General features: G+C 34.8%; 1 protein-coding gene and 1 pseudogene across 1 annotated transcript; both read right to left on the reverse strand.

Annotated features, from left to right (window-relative positions):
• Positions 1-5,947: 5,947 nt before the first annotated feature.
• On the reverse strand, positions 5,948-8,253 carry LOC132800071 (DNA-directed RNA polymerase subunit beta''-like; annotated as a pseudogene).
• Positions 8,254-8,857: 604 nt separating this feature from the next.
• Positions 8,858-9,493, reverse strand: LOC132800044 (DNA-directed RNA polymerase subunit beta'-like). Its single transcript, XM_060812940.1, has 2 exons — positions 9,298-9,493; positions 8,858-9,186 (listed from the first exon to the last, which is right to left on the reverse strand). Exons 1-2 carry the CDS (start codon positions 9,491-9,493, stop codon positions 8,858-8,860), a joined length of 525 nt encoding a protein of 174 aa, XP_060668923.1.
• Between the last annotated feature and the right edge of the window lie 10,666 nt (positions 9,494-20,159).

The raw sequence follows: 20,159 nt of genomic DNA on the forward strand, positions 1-20,159 counted from the left end.
CGGGTTTGCCATTTTCTTTCCCCTCTCTTTCAATTTTTCCTTGTTCTTTCCACTCAATATGAGTCTTAGAAACCTTACCTCGATCAGCAACCTCATTCTTACCTTCTTGAAAGGATGGTGAAGCCGTTGGTGCCATACTTGCTTTTTCCTTGAGCTTTTCGGCTTCTCTCCTTTGTTGCATTTGTAATTGGTCTTTGTAATCCTCTTTAGGAGATAATGGTTCCAGCTTGACCTTCTTCCCTTTAAACCTAAAAATAATACTATTTTCTCGACCAAAATGAGTAGCATCTTTATCAAATTGCCATGGTCTACCTAATAGTATATGTCCAGTAATCATGGGTACAATATCACATAAAACTACATCCTCATATCTACCTATATTAAATTTTACTTTGGCTTGTTTGTTTACTTCATCTCACCACTATCATTAAGCCATTGTAATCTATATGGTTCAGGATGTTTTATTGTTCTTAAGCCCAATTTATCAACTACAAGGTTACTTATTACATTAGTACAACTCCCACTATCTATAATCATGCTACAAATTTTACCTTGTATTTCACAACGAGTGTGGAAGATGTTCTCACGCTGAATTTGTTCTTCATCCTTGTAGATAGCAAGTACCCTCCTCGAGACCAAATTTAGCTCAACATTTGATGTGTTTAATGGTTCGGCCTCTTCATCAAGTCCTTCATCTTCTTGTTCAATTTCAGCCTCACTAGCATCACTTTCGGATTCCACCTCTCCATTACCCCTAATTACCATTACCCATCTATTTGGGCATTGGTTGGATATATGTCCTCTTCCTTGGCACTTGAAACAAATAATTGCTCTTGACTTTTGAGGTTTAGGTTCAGATTTTACCTCACCTTTAATGGCTTGGACAGATTCAATTTTAAATTCTTTCCTCGGCCGGCTGGTAGCTTCTTCACCAAGTTTCGGCTTCAGCTTGCTTTCATAGGTGGAATTGTTTTCCCAGCCACTTGAACTTGTCCTTCCATTGCTAGAAACTCCTCCAAACCGTGTGCTAACACCCCTCCTCTTGAATTGGTTCTCAAGCTTAATGGCTACATGCAACATTTCCTCCAATTCTAAGTATTGTTGTAATTCAAGTTGGTTGGCAATGTCACGGTTCAAACCACAAAGAAATCTCACCATTGTTGCCTCTCTATCCTCATTCATATTCAGCTTCATCATTAACATCTCCATCTCTTTGTAATAATCCTCCACGGACCTACTTCCTTGAGACAAAGATTGAAGCCTTTGATACAGCAACCTATGGTAATGAGATGGCACAAACCGCTTTCTCATGGCTCCTTTCATTTGACGCCATGTTGTAATCAAGTCATCACCAACCCTCCTTCGGGTGCTTTGCTCATTTGTCCACCATTGGAGTGCATAATGGCCAAACTCCATTGCTGCCAACTTCACCTTCTTACCTTCCGAATAGTTGTGGCAGTCAAAAATCATCTCCATTTTTTCTTCCCACTCCAAATAAGCTTCGGGGTCACTTTTTCCCATGAATGGTGGGATGTTGATCTTGATATTGCTAAGATTGTCATCTGTTTCTTCCCTCCTATATCTTCCACGGCCAGCTCTATCTTGGACAGCAAAATTTTCGTCCATACCTTCCTCAAAGTCTCCACCGAATGGCTCCTCATCAAATTTTTCTCTCGGTCTCTCGCGACCTCCTCGTCCTCGGTCTTGTCCTCCATGGAATTGTTGCCTATTTCTTGTGTTCGGAATTCCTTGGGAAACTTCTAGCCTTCCCATCCTTTGATTCACATGCTCAACTTGAGCACTAACCCACTGTATTGACTCCAAAACAACTCTCATGTCCACTTGGTCTCCCCTCCCGGTAGCTCGGGCATCGTCATGGAATGCTACGGACTCCTCCTCATTGATCCTCAAAGGTGGATCTGGTCTCCTCATTCTTGATTCTGTAATGTTAGTATAATAATGCAATAAAAATAAAATAGGACCTTACCAATTTCACTCCCTTACGTGTTTCACTCAAACAAGGTCTCGACACTCGTGTTTGCACACTAGTTTCAGCTTTTACCCTCTTTTAAGCTCACACACTCTTGCCTTTTTCCACTCAATGAATTATCTCAAAGTTCTAATTAAAACACCCACAAAATAGCAATTAGATCACTAGTATGTTTTAATTAAACTTATCAACAAAACAGTAGCAAAAAGTAGGCAATACCGAAGAATCCAACAAATCCTAATTTTTCGGCTTTCTAGACAAGAAAACACAAAATAATGGGAAAACGTTGGAATTTTTGAAAACTGCACCAGATGGTAGTAGATTATGAGTTCAAGAATAAAATTCCAGAAAAAGAAATTCAAATATGAACAAGAATCAAAGAGAACAAAAATATAGAAAAGTTGTTGGTTGTTGTTCTTTGTAATTCAAATTTTGTATCAATTCCTTTAACTAATTTTAATCCAAATAATTTAAGCACCCAAAATCCAAATATCCAGTGGCAAAAATAATTTCCCAACAACTTAAATATTGAATCAATAATCAAAAAAAAAAAACCCAGCAACTCCAACAAATTTCCAGCAAACAAATCAAACTCCAACAAACCGAAATATTTTTTTCTTTTTTTTTTTTATTCGGCTTGACCTCTTCTTTTTTTCTTTTTTTTTTTCACTCACAGAACATAAACAACTGCAGTAGCAAGAATAATAACCAAAGTTGCAATTCCAACTCCAGAAATTCACCAAACCCGTGATCTCCAAATAAACACAAATGTGCAGTTTTGTTTTTATTATATATATATATATATGTTGCTGCAAACCCTTCATTTTTTTATTTTTATTTTTTGAATATATGAATGCAAATATTTAAGACTAAAACAGCAAAATAAAATCAACAAAACCCAAAATTAACAAGAACAATGATGAAAAACAACCAATAAACTAGGAAACAAAAAATACGATAAAACTAGGAAATCCTAATTCAACTAGGAATGAATTTTTTTTTTTAAGATGCAGAACGTGTAGGGGATGGATGCAACCTTAACCAAATGCTAAAATTGCATAATAACACAAAAATGAATAAAACAAATAACGATAGATCAAACCTGAACAGAATTCGGCTCTGATACCAAATGATACGAACCTAGGATGACCTGCTCCTAAACCCGTATTATACTAGCCCGAATCTTAATTAAGTTCAAGTTCTAATGGAATTGACCTCAACCCCTAACCAACCTATGGTTAGAAACCTTGGTATAATGTAGACGCCACAATAGGGGATGGAAAACCTATTGATAAGTCAAGCTAAAACAACCAATTCTCTAATGGTGTTTTAAGTGTTCTCAAAGAACAAAGAGATAGTTAATCTCACAAGTATTTTCTTTATCAAATAAAAGTTGTATTCTTATTGAAAAATAAGCCTTTAAATAGGCTAAAAAGCCACGAAATAAAACCTAAAAATAAAGAAAAACCGGCCACCACACATAAAGAAACCTAGTTGGCCGAAACTATACTTCCTTTCCTAATCTAAGTTTGATTAATTAATTCCTTTATATTAAATTAGGAATTAATTAATTTACAATGGAAAGAATAAAATTAAAACCTTCCTCAAGTTATTTGTCCAGAAAATAAATAAATAAAAGCCAAAACGTAATGGTAGTTTCCTAAAACAAAAAGTAAAAATAAATTAGGAAACTAAAAATGCTAGCCTTTTTGATCAAATTGACTTTGACCAATCTTTGACCTCTTTGAGCTCCAAATCAGCTTCTAGATGCTTTTTAGGATGCCAAATAAGCTGAATATGAAGGCCCACACGTTGCCCATGCTTGGAAAAATAAGAAAGGCTAATACAGTAAATACAGTAAAGTCAGCAAGCAATACAGCAAATTCGGCCAAATTGTTGATGCTGTCCATACACGCCCTTCTTTATTGTATTTGAGGCTGATTTAACTTGATTCCATGACCTCTTAGGCATATGTATTGAACCCATAAATCATTGGAACCATTTCATGCTTCCCGGACTCCAAAAATGTACCAAAACCGTCACCTGGGTCAGTATCGGCTTCCACCACTTGGATGCTTAGAATAGGCTTTGTATCTTCAAGTATGGACAAGCTCTATTGAGATTGATTACCCCCTATATAAATACTCCCAGGTTGTCTTTAAATCTCTTAATTTGAGCTCTTGTGATTGGCTTAGTCTTCATCCATGTCGAGTCAGCACCCTAGCGGGTTATCGGTGGAGCGGGCTCGGACGGAATCACATCACAGGGTGACCATTAGAACTTGAAAATAATTAGATCCAGGCTAATATAATATTGTTTTAGGAGCAGGTCATCCTAGGTTTGTATCAAATCTCCTGGTCCCCGCATAAAGGAAAAAAAATTTCATGTTCTTCCTTTTAGGAAGGGAGGATTTGGAAAATCCTATTGATTGCAGCTTTCTCCAAACCTCCATGAAAAGCATGAAAAAAAGACTTGAATGGTACAAGCCCTCCATCACCCCAGAATGAAAGGGCTGATCTCATAGTTCTTGGTATGTGAAGATACGTTGTTCAGTGCTCCGTTTTATTTTCCCATTGAGGCCAAAACTAAACTTGCACTCGAGAGATAGCTGTCCATATACTGATAAGGGATGTATGGATTCTCAAGAAGAGGGGAGCCATGCTGGTCCCTCTTGGACCGCTCGGATCCCACTAGTGAATAGAAAGTTGGATTTACATTGGATCTCACCTGAATTGCCACATCTATCCTCCTGAGGAGAAGTTTGGTTTCAAACCCCATTTCAAACAGGATAAGTACGACATGCTAATGTGCCTTGGATGATCCACATCTCAGGGTCAAGCATTGATGAGCATATTGAACTATCCATTCGCCTGAGAGCCCTCAATTATTAGGGGCGCTCTCTACCACTGAGCTAATAGCTCATTGTGCGGGCCTTCCGCTGGGGGCCCGCTATGCCATAAGCGAGAGAAACCCCATCCCTCTCTTTCCTTTTTTATGCCCCCACATCGGCACACGGGAAGGAAATGGGGACCTAAAAAAGGGATCCTATCAACTTGTTCTGACCTAGGATAATAAGCTCATGAGCTTAGTCTTACTTCACCGTCGAGAAAAGAAAGAAAACTTCCATCTCCAAGTTTCACTCAAACGTAGCTCTCTTCTTTTTGGGTGTGCAGCAGTGTCAAACCAAATTACCCAACAAGCATTAGCTCTCCCTAAAAAGGAGGTGATCCAGCCGCATCTTCTAGTACGGCTACCTTGTTATGACTTCTCTCCAGTCACTTGCCCTGCCTTCGGCATCCTCTTCCTTGCTGTTAAGGTAATGACTTCGGGCATGGCCAGCTCCCATAGTGTGACGGGCGGTGTGTACAAGGCTCGGGAATGAATTCACCGTCGTATGGTTGACCACTGATTACTAGCAATTCCGGCTTCATGTAGGCGAGTTGCAGCCTACAATCCGAACTAAGGATGGGTTTTTGGAGTTAGCTCACCCTCGCGGGATCACGACCCTTCATCCTAGCCATTATAGCACGTGTGTCACCCAAGGCATAAGGGACATGCTGACTTGATGTCATCCTTACCTTCCTCAGGCTTATCACTAGCAATCTGCTCAGGGTTCCAAACTCAACAATGGCAACTATACATGAGGGTTGCGCTCGTTGTGAGACTTAACCGAACACCTTACGACATGAGCTGATGACAGCCATGCCCTACCTGTGTCCGCATTCCCGAAAGCACCCCTCTCTTTCTAGAGGATTCGTGGCATGTCAAGCCCTAGTAAGGTTCTTCACTTTGCTTCGAATTAAACCACATGCTCCATCACTTGTGTGGGCCCCATCAATTTCTTTGAGTTTCATTCTTGTGAACGTACTCCCCAAGCGGGATACTTAACGCGTTAGCTACAGCACTACATGGGTCGATACGTACAGCGCCTAGTATCCATCGTTTACAGCTAGAAATTCCCTGAATTGGTTTGCCATTTCCATAAAGAATATAATTTACAACTCTAAGTTCTAGATTATCACTTCCCTGCAATTGGTCCCGGGGGAAAAGTGTTTCTAAATTTATACCGTCTGCTATTTCATATATGATTATGGGCTAAACCAAAACAAAATATTTTTTCTTGGTAGGTGTGATCCATTGGACATAGATCCAATTTTTCAATTTTTTTGATTCCTTACAATTTTGTTTATCGTTCCTGGTGGTATCAAGATGCCGCTGTGTTGAAATATCTTATCCATCTCTACAGCAAAATGGATATCTCCAGAAAAGATTTTAAGTTCAAATTTTTTTTTTCCTTTCCACTCGTACCAATCCACCTACTCAACTTCTTATATTTAAAGTGATTCGTGTATCTACTCCAATGATACTATTGTTCCGTACCATTATGGAAGAAGATTCTGGTAAAATATGCACTTCCTTGAGAATAAAAAAAAAAAATCGATCTACTTGCATTTGGTATTTTGGCTTAAATTCTTTGACACCTCAGTGATCAAGCAAATCTTATTTTTTAAAGATTGAATACAACCCTATCATCCCATATTTAGTAATTCTTGAACTTTTTCTTCTGTATTAAGGATCATCAAAATAAGCAAAAACAATATTTCTATGAAAAATACCATTTATCGGTATTTCAATCGAAATAGTAGGATGAGGCATTAGTTCTTTCTCTCATTTTTGAATCCACTAGAATCGAATAATGAATCTATTTCTTCGTCTCTTTGCCAATAAAAATATCAAAATTCTCATGTAGAATAGAAGGAAATATGAAATTACAATGATCTTTATATATGATTCGATAAAATTTTGAATAATCCGAAATGATATTTTCTTTTGTACCAGAAAGACCCAAACTAAAGAATTTGTGTTTTACTTTATCACTATTTATTTGATTTTCTGAAAGGCTAGAAAACATTTTTCCTTTGGCATAAATAAAATGAACATTCGTTTGATCTTGATTTTTATGGAGTGAAAGGGAGACGACACTGGATCGGCACGAACCTCCTGACAATATCCATAAATGACTTGTTTTTTATAAGAGATGGACATTAAAGTGAATGTTCCCATGTGAATTTCAGCAATAACTTGTTATTGTTCAAATTCTACATATTGATCATTTTGAACTAAAATAAAACTTTTTGGTGGAATAGTCACGTTAGGTATAATATATTCACTCTCAATAGTTACATACATGTCTATATAACATAGAAAAGTGGGATGTTATGCAGTACCCCCTGTGAATACCCCACTAGTATGAAAAGTTCTTAATGTTAGATGAGTGTTTGGTTCCCCAATAGACCCACAATAATACCTATAGCTTCTCCCAATTCAACCAGGTCGCCATGAGTAGGGCTCCGACCATAACATAATCAGCAGATCCAAGACGTGCTCTTCCAAGTAAAGGGAGTTTGGATAGATATTGGTTGTGTTTGAAAGGTTATGAATCGATTGACAAGTCCAATCCCAATATCTTGATTTTAGATGGCAATACACCGAGGGCCTATATATATTGTCTGCTAATACACGACCAATCAGTGTTTGGATAAAAATTCTTTCTGGCATCATCCCATTCTGAGGACTCACAGAAATACCTTAGGCAGTGCCATAGTATGTTCTACGTACAACAATGTGTTGAACTAGTTCAACAAGTCTGCATGAGCATCCGATGTTCATATAGCAGTATCCACAACTCCTTTGCGGGCTCCATAACAAGAAATGATATATTCTATTAAAGATAGTATGTCATGTAAATTGCTTTGAATAGGTAAATCAATCATTTGTCCTTGTGGATCCGACATTAACCTTCTCATACCTACTAATTGGTGTACTTGAGATACATTTCCTCTAGCTCCCCAAAAGGACATTATGTGGACTGGATTAAAAGGGTCAGTCATCTTAAAGTTAGGATTCATTTCTTGTTGCAAATAGTCACTTATAGCATACTATATCTTAATAGATTGTAATAATTTTTCTACCGTATGTACATTCCCATTATGATGGTGTTTTTCCAAAATCAAACCTTGTTGTTTAGCATCTTGGACTAGCCATCCCTTAGAAGGTATTGTTAAAAGATCATCAATTCCTAACGAAATGGATGTAGTGGTGGCTTGTCAGAACCCCACAGTCTTTACTTGATCCAGGATGTGTGATGTATATGCCATTCTGAAGTGGTCTATTAATCTACTAACAAGCCGTTTAATGGAAGTTCCATCTATCACTTTATTGTTAAAGGCCAGATTAGCCCGTTCTTTCATAAGTACCACCATATTCCATGGGATTCACCAATGGGTTTGAGTCAATGATTGGAAAGCTTCCTTTTCTCGATCTTGATTCGCGTAGAAATTTAGGAACTATGGTCCTAATTGAACCGGAAAGACCTGAATTCACACCGGTGTCACAGAATTACTGAGCTTGGATACCATATTATTTGGCATCATATGAGCAGGCTAGGCAAAATCCTTGTATAGCTTCTTCGGTTTCTCGATAAAGAGAAATATGACCAACAGTGATTCAAACGTATATACAAAGAATTTCTTTTTTTATGCTTCTTACTATTAGATAGGGCCTATAAATCTCATGATAGGTACCCAAAGGTTCATAATGAACTTCCAGGGGAGCTTCTCTTAAAGTAATAACACGTTGATCTAGTTGCCACTGGAGCCACAAAGGACTATCTAAATGGATTCTTTTCCACTGATAAGCTCTAATTGCATCATAGGAATTACAAAAATGGGGTTCTTTTTCTTTTGTATACTTATTATCATCAATTCTTCCATTTTGATAATTTATGTGATTCCATGGATTATACCTATTTACACAAATACCTCGACGATTCCTGCTCAGTAATACATAGAGCCCAATAACCATATCTTAAGTTGGTACGGAAATGGGATCTCCAATAGCTGGTGACAAAAGATTCATATGAGAAAACATAAGTAATTGAGCCTCCGCTTGAGCCTCCAAAGATAAGGGTACATGAACAGCCATTTGATACCCATCAAAGTCTACATTGAATCCCCTACAAACTAATGGATGTAAACAAATAACATGTCCTTTGACTAAAATGGGTTGGAAGGCCTGTATGCCTAATCTATACAGAGTAGGCACCCTATTCAGCAATACGGGGTGCCCTTGCATAACTTCCTGAAGTATTTCCCATACAATCGACTCTTTTTCCTGAATTTTACTCTTAGCAACTCCTATGTTTGAAGCCAAGTGTTGTCAAATTGAACCATGAATTACTAATGTTAGGAAAAGTTCTATTGCTATTTCTCGAGGCAATCCACATCAATGTAATGAAAGTGAAAGACCTATGAAAATGACAGAATGCCCCGAATAATCAACATGTTTTCCAAGTAAAGTCTCATGAAATCTTCCTTCTTTGCCTCCAATTACATCTGAAAATGACCTGTAAGCCTTATTATGACCGTCCCTCATTGGTTGTCCGTGGATTCCATTATAAAGAAGTGTATCCACGGCTTCTTGTACCAATTTCTCCTGACACATTACTAATGCTGCTGGCGTAGATCAACTTATGATTAATAGATCGATAAGAGTATTGTTCCAATAGATAACTCTTCTTTAATGTTCATTAATATCCGAGCTGATTAGTTTGCCCCCATCTATCTTTGAGTAATAGGTCTCAACTCAGGAGGAAGAACTAGTAATAGACATAAAACCATCCACTCAGTTTCTATATTTGTTCGAATAAAATTCTTAGCCAATTCCATGTGTCTAACCAAAAAATCCCTTCTTCTTCCAACTTTTTTATCTTCCCATTCATCACCTATGGCGCCTTCTTCCCCTAATTCTTTCCATTCTACGAACGAATAATCTATAATAATTTGCAAATCCAAATCAGCTAATTGTTCTCGGATAGCACTTCCTCCAGTAGAAATTTCTCAATTTCGAAATGTCTCAAAGCCTTGGGTAGTCAAAAAAAAGTGGGATGCTGTATTTCTAGGATTTGATCTCATATTCGAATGAACTTCATAATCGTAAGAAAGTGAGTTTTTTATTTATGGGCCTAGAAAAAGAAAACTTTGGATAGGATCCTATCGGATCTCCCTCCTCAAAATCAAACGTGAAAGTTTCCTCTCATCTGGCTCAAGTAGTTACACCAAAAAAGATAAAGAAAAGAAAGGGGTTTCGTTTCCACTTTCAAATTCTACAAAACCCAAAAAAATCTACATCTTATTCAACTTCCACAAGAAGGTCAAGCAACATTTCATTGATTCATTTTATTTATTTGTTTTAGTATATTTTTTGAATTAAAATCTTCATTTAATTATGCCATACTAAAATAAATGAAATGTGAAATTCTTGAGTAGTCTACCTCCCTTCGAATGATGAATCCCCTTAATTTTAATTAAAGTAAAGGAGGGCCTTACAATTCATAAGGTATTTACTTGTCTATGTATCGTTTCATTCAATCTTTTAGGTCCTTTGTTTGCCTCGATGGTTATTTCATCCTTAAAGGCTATATGTGATGGATAGACTCTTGCAACCATGACATATTTGCTTATTTTGCTTATTTTGACAGAATTTCTTTCATTTATAAAGAAATGAATTGGTTAATTCCACAAAAGAAGTCTTTGTTTTTCATGAGGTACAAATTTCTATTTATTTGTTACTTAATCGACCATAGACCAATTCCCTTTTTACTTGGGAGTATTGAACACACCCACAATTCTAAGCTTCATGTTACTCCTACCAAGAGACATGTCAGATACAGGGCATCCTAATTCGATTGAATGGGATGATAGTTTCTCATTCTAAATTTGTAAAATCATAATTTTGATCAAATCACACATCGCAATATATTAGGCCCTCTAATTCTTTAAGAGGCTTATCTAAAAGATTCGTAATATAACTAGGAAGACATTTCAAATACCACATGGGTTACTAGGAATGCCAGTTTGATGTAGCCCATTTGATATCTTCGTATTCGAGAGCAACAAATTCAACTCCACATTGTTCCCAAAATTTCGGTTCTTCCTTTTCATCTCCGGTTACTCGATAATTTCCACAAGCACAAATCCCACTTTTTATAGGCCCAAAAATTCTTTCACAAAATAATCCATCTTTTTTCGGTTTATTGGTTTTGTAATGAAAAGTGTAGGGTTTTGTCACCTCTCCAATTATCTCTCCATTAGGTAGGATTTTTTTTAGCCTAAGCACTTATTTGTTGAGGAGAAACTGATCTGATTTGAAGTTGTTGATGTTCATACCGATCGATCATAGAAGAAAAATTATGATTCAGTCTGATTAAGCGTCCTTCCTATTAATCTTGAAGTTTTTCTTAGATACAAGGAAATGATTCGATCCAGAGCCAAAGATCGTAATTCTCGAACGAGCAATCAAAAAGATTCTGGAGCATCCTTCGGTTTAGGTATTGTTCCTCCAATGATTATAGTACCAAGTACTTCTTGGTGAGCTCTAATATGATCAGATTTATAAGTAAGCATCTTTTGTAAAATATGAGCAACATCAAATCCCTCTAGAGCCTAAACTTCCATTTCTCCTACGAACTGCCCCCCTTACTTGGCCTTTCCTCTAAATGGTTGTGTAATAAGTGCATAATGTCTGCTAGAACGTCCATGTATTTTATCATCAACTTGATGAATTAATTTTAAGATATAAGGCTTTCCTATTGTAACAGGTTGTTCAAAAGGATCCCCCGTTCTTCCACCAAATATTCTGCTTTTTCCCGGATACTCAGGTTTAAATACCCATGGATTCATTGTTTGCTTACTAGCTTCATATAATTCAGAAAAGACTAGTTTTCTAAAAGCCTCTTGTTCATATCTCACATCAAAAGGTGTTATCCAATGATGTCTATCTAGCAGACTTCCCACCAATCCGAGAGATCATTCAAATATCTGGCCTACATTCATGCGTGAAGGTACTCCTAATGGGTTGAAGACCATATCAACGGGTCTTCCATCTTACAAAAGGCATATCTTGTCTAGGTAAAATTTTTGAAATGATACCCTTATTTCCATGTCTTCCAGCTACTTTATCCCCCACTTTAATTTCACGTTTTTGTGAAATATATACATGAATCATTTCTAGATTATAACTAGAACCCTTTTTTTTTTTTTCTAGATCCATCTCACATCAATAACTCGACCTTTACCGCCGATGGGTAACTTTATACAAGTTTCCTTAGAAGTGGATACCTGAATGCCAAGGATGGCTCGTAATAATCTATCTTTTGAAGCATACGATGATTCTTTCGCCCTCTGGGGCATTAATTTACCTGCTAAAATATCACCCGTCTCCACCCAAGACTCTAACATCACAATTCCTTTTTGTCTAAAGTTCAGAGTAAATGGGCTTCTAGATGCGGTATTTCATTAGTAATTCTTTCAGGACCATGACTTGTTACATGAGTCTGAATTTCATATTTCCGTATGTGAAAAGAAGTATAAATATCTTCATATACCATACGCTCATTAATGAGTACTGCACCCTCAAAATTGTAATCTTCTTATGGCATATAAGCTACTAATACGTTTTTTTGCCAAAGTGAGTTCATCGCCAACAGTGGCAGCACCATCCGCTAAAATTTGTCCCTTTTAATACATTTACCTTGCGCAACTTGGGTTTTTTGATGCATATAAGTATTTTTGTTTAAACATTGCTATATCACTAATGGAATGCTTAGAGTATCCCCATTGCTTGATAAAAGGATCTCATCAGTATCGGTATAAGTGATCTTTCCCTCATGTTCGACTATAGCGAGAACCCCAGAATCTAGAGCTACTTAAAGATCCAACCCAGTTCCAACAATGCAGTTTTCGGACCGAGAAAGAGGAACTGCTTGACATTGCATATTGGAACTCACTAAAGCTTGATTCCCATCATTATGCTCAAGAAAAGGAATAAGGGAAGCTTCAATAGAAAAATATTGGAAGGGAAAAATACTTCAAAGATGAACCTCTTCCCATTCAATAGTCAGGAATTCTTGGCAGTATCAAGTCGGAACAACCTGTTTTTCATGAATACCTTGATTTAATGCCAAAGAATTCCTTGCCGCTACCATATAGTATTCATCTCTACTTGGTGATAAATCAAGCATCCGTACTTTTTTTCATCTCTCAAAGATTTCATAAAATGGGCTTTCTAAAGACCCCTAATGACCACACCTTGCATGAATTGCTAAGCAACCAATTAAGTCCAACATTGATTCCTTCAGACGTCTCAATAGGGAAAATGAGTCCATAGTAACTAGGATGGATATCTCGTATCCGAAAATTGGCAGTTCACCCTGTCAATCCTCCAGGGCCTAGATAACTCAATTTTCTACCATGAACTATTTGTGTCAATGGATTAGTTCGATCCAAAACTTGAGATAATGGGTATAACCAGAAAAAAAATTCATAAGTAGTTGTTAATGAAGTTGAAGTTACCAAATTATGAGGAGTCGGTATCAATTTATGCCTAATTGCTCCATATATAGTTCCTCTAACTATATTTTCGAAATGAACCAACGCCAATCCAAATTGACCGAATGAATACGTTTATTTTTTAAATGATTCATATCATCAAATGTACCCATTCCGAATTTAATTCCAATCAAATGATCCATAGCAGCCAATATATCTCGCGGTAACAAAAATGTATTGTTCTGCGGTATATCAAGATTCAGTCTACGGTTCATATTTTGTCGACCAATCCTTCCTAATTCACATCTTTGTTGAAAGAATTTCTATTATAACGCCCTTATATACGGATTTAGAAAATACCGGATGTCCGCTTACACAAGTAAATTGTTGATAAAAGTCCAAAATGGCATTTTCTTTTGACTTAATTTTTTTTTTCTCCTTATCATTCAGGAAAGAAAAGAAAATTTTAGGGTAACAAAAATTCTCTAGAATTTCTCTTAGACTTGAACCCATAGCTGATGATAGAACTAGAATATATATTTTCTATTTCCTACTCACATGAGCCCATATCTTTGCTTTTCTATCAATCTCTAATTATAATCTTCCTCCCCAATCTAACATTATGGTGTCGATATAGACTGAAATTCCATTATGCTCCCATTCTGGCTGGTAATAGATACCGGGGCTTTGCAATATTTGATTGATCACAATTCTGTATATGCCATTTACTATAGAAGTTCCTAAGGAATTCATTAGAGGAATGTTTCCAATAAAAATTGTTTGTTCTTGCATATACCTCATAGTTTTCCAAATTAATCCCACGAATGCATATAATTCCGAAGAATAGATGAGTGATTCATATACAGTATCTCTTTCTTTTATCAACAGTTCTACCAATTGATATGTTTCCACAAATAATTGAAATTCAATTTCTTGATTTGTATCTTCAATTTTTGGAAACTTATAAAATTCTTCTGTTAAGCCCCGATCAATGAATCTACAAAACCCTTCAAATTGTATCTGATTAGATCCAGGTATTGTAGACATTTCCTCTGCTCCATCCCCAAGCATTTTTTTATTTCTCCATTCCCATTATTTGCTCATTCTTCATCGAATCATATGGATCAATATAGCAATGATGGAATTAATATTCTGTTTACTGAATCACATGAAATTTGACCTAACTCCATATAATATATGGAATATATGAAATACGTATGAAGGACGGATAACGAGAATTTTATACTCAAATTGTAATTTGCAACAGATATAAATGAAAATGATAAATTCCTCTTTTTCTTATGGAGTTTTGTCTAGAATATCCAAACAGTTTGTACAGAATACCAAACCAAAAAGTGATTCAATTTCTACCATTATTATGATATTCCGTATTCCAATCCAATTAGATATCATAAATGTATTCAGGATTTTCTTTTTTATAGCACTTAACTTTTTTCATGGATTCAATTGTTCAAAAAATAATTCGCAAAGAAAAGAGAGATTTTTACCTTTTTTCTTTAGTCGAATTTGTAGAATAGGATTGAAATGTGTAAAAAAGATGATATTTATTAAAGATGCATGGATATAAATAGAACTATCTATCTGCGCTCTCCCTCTTTTTTTTATTATATTGTTTTGTTAAGGACAGAAAGAACCTGTCATGCTCTATCAAAATTTTGACTTTCAATATTCAAACTATTCGCTGACAAATTGTAGAAATTGAATTAAAGCAAGATAATTTCCTTAAAATGTCCTAAAATTACCTATAGGCGTCATATACAAATAAGATACTCGATTTATTTGTTTAAAAAATTTATGTTATGGGGTTTACATATACCCCTAATTGCTATTATAATTGAAATTGAGAAGCCTTCTTTTTTTTTTTTAATTGAAAAAAAAAAGATTAGTTATGTATCAATTTGGATTTTCTTAGATCATTAGGGAAATAAAATTTTCGATTCAAATTCAATAACTGTTCATGAATTCATAGTCAATAGTTAGGGGTTCAAATTTTTCTTGAATTTTTGCTTTTGTGACTGAAAATCCACATCAACATTTGGTTTTTCACTAAAAAGGGAAGGGGATTTTTCATATATTTTGTATCGCTTTGGCAGCACGGCTGAGTGGTAAGGCAAGGGATTGCAAATCCTTTTCCCCCAATTCAAATCCGAGTGTCACCTGATCAACAAAAGAATCGAAATACCTTATTTTGGTTTATTGATAAAACTTACCTTTTTTTTTTTTTTTCCAACAGAAGCAAGTGGAGGAAAAGGACTCTTGATACTTGCTTGATCCTAAGCATTCAGAGGTTTTTTTTGTTCTTTAAAATGCTATAAATACTTGTATCTAGGGTTCAAGGAAAGATTATAGTATTGAAAAAGAACTAGTAAATCTTGATATGATAGCCCTTCCACTACTAATGCAGTGTCTATTGACTAGGTCTTGAATTAGATTGGATAGCGGGATGGGGAATATAATGAAATTATTAATTGCGGAAAGGGCGGAAGATACTTTGTATATATACTCATGAAAGTCTTTGAGTACTCCAGGATTCATTCAATATTAATTAGATTGAATGGATAATTGGCTTTGACTTATTTATATATGTATTTATTATATATATATATATATCTTTGTTTGAATATATTATGTATTTGTTTATGTATTTATTTGAATATATAAATAATATATAAATATTTTTTCCATATTTTACTTATATTGAACTTATAAATATAAATTATAAATAACATAAATTATAAATAAAATACAAAAATAAATTCTTACTTTAATCTCTAAGATTTTTACTTTAATTTGTAATCAAGAACATGTAATAGGACATCTTCGATTGTTTCATAGAGCCAATCAGAGACATAGATCAAATGGGAAAGGTGGGAAAGAAAGAAATAAGGGTATGCGGTAGATAGTGATCTATCTTGATTCTATATTTTTATACTTTTTATTTAATAAAAAATAAAATGAAGGGCACTAAAAGAAAGAATAGGTTTTATTATTACTACATGTTAGTAACAGCCTTTTGCTACTTTAATCAAAAGGCCATCCCGCTTATTTTGCTGGTGCTTAATGTAATACCATAAATTTTATAATTATATTGTATTGTTTTATCAACAGTGTTGGGCCAGGACCTCCCGTTGACTTTACGCCAGTGATTTTTTTATTATTAGTGAACAATAATTGAATAATTCCTTCATATTCATAGAGATAGAGGACATAATTTACATGGATATAGTAAGACTCGCTTGGGTTGCTGTAATAGTAGTCTTTACATTCTCCCTTTCACTTGTAGTATGGGGTAGAAGTGGACTCTAAAAGTACTGCTAATTGAATTTAGGAACCAAATTGTATCAATTTTTTTTATAGATCTTCCTGCAAAGCCTTTTTTTTTAATTTTAATTTAACTATTTAGATTAAAATTCCATTTTGAAATGGAAATAAAAAAACATCTTCATTTAGAAACATTATTTGATTATAGTGGAGTAATGGATTCTATGAATAATATATGAACTCTTTCAGTCAAACAAATATTGCAATTATTTCCATGTTTGTATTTCGAAAGGAATACAAATGGTAGGAAATTGATTCCAACCGTATTCTTCATAACTTTCCTATTTCTATGACCCGACTCTTACCAAAGTTATATATGGGCAATGGGAAAGAATGGAACCCTCTTTTTAATTTTATTTTATTTTTTTACTGTTCAAAAAGAAAAGAAGCTATTAGTACATGGATACACATTTTGTATGGGAAACAACATAATGGTTGTCCAACGAGATACTACAACTCCACATTATAAAATATTGTCTTGGGCTTGTTATTGCTTTATTTAACTCATTTTATATCATGGTTCAAATGTTAAAAATCGGTGAGGTTTACTAATCCTTTTTGAAATCCAAAGAAGTTCCCACGGAACCCCCCGGAACCTCTGTCAACTGCTCAATCAATTACTTCTTCGTCAAAATGCTAACAAACATATTACTTGCTTTTATTTTATCCATACCCTTTTTTCCTTCATTGGTTTTTTCTTTCTTTCAATGGATATCGGGATTCATATTAAAAATTATATGAAATACAGAAATTAAAATCGTACAGATAAGAGTTGTCTTTTGATTACTTCCGATTATTAATTGGAATCAACACAAATTAAGTAGAACTAGATGAAGAAATAGAATTGGGACACGACACTATGTAATTTATATATGGAATTGATATCTATATATCTCTCATAGAATACTGTTGATTCTATTTTGTTCATTTCATTTAGTTAATAGCGAAATTGGAATCTTTGTCATTTTATTTATTTTCTTCAATCATTGATAAGAACTAAAAAGTCAAGTTTAATTCAAATTAATTGCTTTGACTTACTGTTTTTATGTATATTATAAGTAAAAAAGCAGTAGGAACTAGAATGAATAGGGCAGTAGCAATAAATGCAAGAATATTGACTTCCATAATTTCGTCATTGCATTTTTCTTTACTTGGCACTAACTTGGGATTTATCCCATAGAGATGATAAACCTTTCGACTGTAAATTCAATGGGATGAATTACATCTTGATGTAGTTGAATCGGATCAATATCATGAATAACAATATTTGGGCTATCAAATCGATTCATCATCAAGAATTGAATAGTATAACATAAGAAGATCTTTTATCCATACCGACTTAAAAGGTTGATTCCTCATCCAATCAAAATTTCCATTAAATTAATCTAAATTTCAAATTTAAAATTTGATTTATCATTCTTTTCCATTCTTTTTTTCTATAACTTACCGCCTTCCTTGTACAATCGTCTGATGAAGTATCATCTAACTGCCTTTACACTTACCTTACTGTTGATTTTAACCAAACCCAAACAAACAATCAAAACGAAAAAAAAAGAGGGATCCGGTTGGGAATGAAATTCAGCTATTTGTACACCCTTTACAAATAGATGTATTTTTATTATTTTATTAGATTTGGATTCTTGGGGACTGACGGGGCTCGAACCCACAGCTTCCGCCTTGACAAGGCGATGCTCTGACCACTTGAACTACAATCCAAGGGAAATAACATAATAAAATAAAGTGTACAGTATACCTATTTTTAATGATTTCATTCCAACCCTTTCGATTTAGATTTTCAATTAGAATTGTCATGTTGGAATGGAGAAGTGAGTGACATATTTCTATCCATATGGATATGCGCTTTATCGAAAGCAGTGTGGATTACTAATAATCGTTTCATTATTGCCAAATCAATTGGACAATCAATCTTTCAATGAAAAAGTCATTTTTCTTTATTTTACTCTTATCCTTAGTCTTTACACTTACTGATCCTGATATGAATCTAGATCATTAGAAAAATAAGAATTTGTTGGAAAAAAATAAATTAAATAGAGTAACTAAATAATGGTAGAGATATATCAAAAAATTTTACTTTTTCCCTATTAGGATCGAGCATTTCGGGAAAACAACAAATGGGTTATATCATGGCGGATCGGTGAATTATTGGACCGAGCTGGATTTGAACCAGCGTAGACATATTGCCAATGATTTTACAGTCTGTCCCCATTAACCACTCGGGCATCAACGCATGATAGGATGAACCAATTTCATGCTTATTGATAGTCCATGATCAACTTCCTTTCATAGTACCCTACCCCGAGGGGAAGTCGAATCCCCGCTGCCTCCTTGAAAGAGAGATGTCCTGAACCACTAGACGATGGGGCATACTTCCCCAACCACCATCATACTATGCTCATAGTATGAATAGTTTTTTGAAATTGTGAATATACAATATAATAGAATGGGAATGGTATGACTCAATAGAAAGGATAGCACTTGTCGGTGAGTAATTGGTCTACCAAAAAGGGGGATTAAGCCCCATTCTTATGCTTTCATTCTTCGATTCACTCATTGTTAAGATTAGGCAGGCATATTTCTACCTCACACTAAGACATGAAATTCAAATAAAAAAATGATAAGTTATTGAATTTTTTTCTCTAAATTGTTTTTGATTCAGAGGATAAGTCGAATCTCTTTATCAACGATTACTTCGATAAAATATTTCGGAGCTATTTTGAATTGGTAGGTACATGTATCAATCAAATGAATTTCATTATAATGGAAAATAGTGGAAAGAAATTAGGGTCGGCCGGTCTAAAAACAATTCATTGCATTGATATTTATCAAATCAAATATCAATAAACCTTTTTTTACCTACACTTACTAGTATATTTTATACTCACTAGGTAAATCAAATTGAGCATTCTAGAATGACCCACTATGCGTCTAAGATATATCCATTACATAGATTATAGCGTATAAACATATAAGATCGATATATGGACATATAACATATAATAAGTATATACACTAAACTCATAATAACTAGAGATCAAACTCCTAGTTTTTTTATTTTTTTTTAATTGGGAGTTTCTATGAGATAATAGGGAGAAAATATATCAGTGACCCTTCGTAAGGTAAAATGGTAAGAAGCCTTTTCAATATTCTTATTATCGATTTTGTAAACAAAAAAAAAAAAATCAAACAGATGGAGAAAAGCCAGCTATCGGAATCGAACTGATGACCACTGCGTTACAAATGTGATGCTCTAACCTCTGAGCTAAGCAGGCTCGCATAACATAAATTGTACATGCATAGGAATTTAGTAAACTACTGGGATTTTAGCTATTAAGTGTTCATAATTCATATGACTGGAGAGAAGAATCTAGAATAGAATTTCAATGAAATATTGGATATTTGAATATTATAAAACATAGCAA

This window comes from Ziziphus jujuba, chromosome 11 (genome assembly GCF_031755915.1).
Source record: "Ziziphus jujuba cultivar Dongzao chromosome 11, ASM3175591v1".
In the NCBI taxonomy this organism is placed as follows: Eukaryota; Viridiplantae; Streptophyta; class Magnoliopsida; order Rosales; family Rhamnaceae; genus Ziziphus; species Ziziphus jujuba.

Coding starts and splice junctions, on each gene's coding strand:
- LOC132800044 (XM_060812940.1), bottom strand. CDS start 9,493: ATGTGTCAGGAGAAATTGGTACAAGAAGCCGTGGATACACTTCTTTAT. Junction 9,187..9,297: donor GCATTCTGTCATTTTCATAG/GTCTTTCACTTT, acceptor CTTCAAACATAG/GAGTTGCTAAGAGTAAAATT.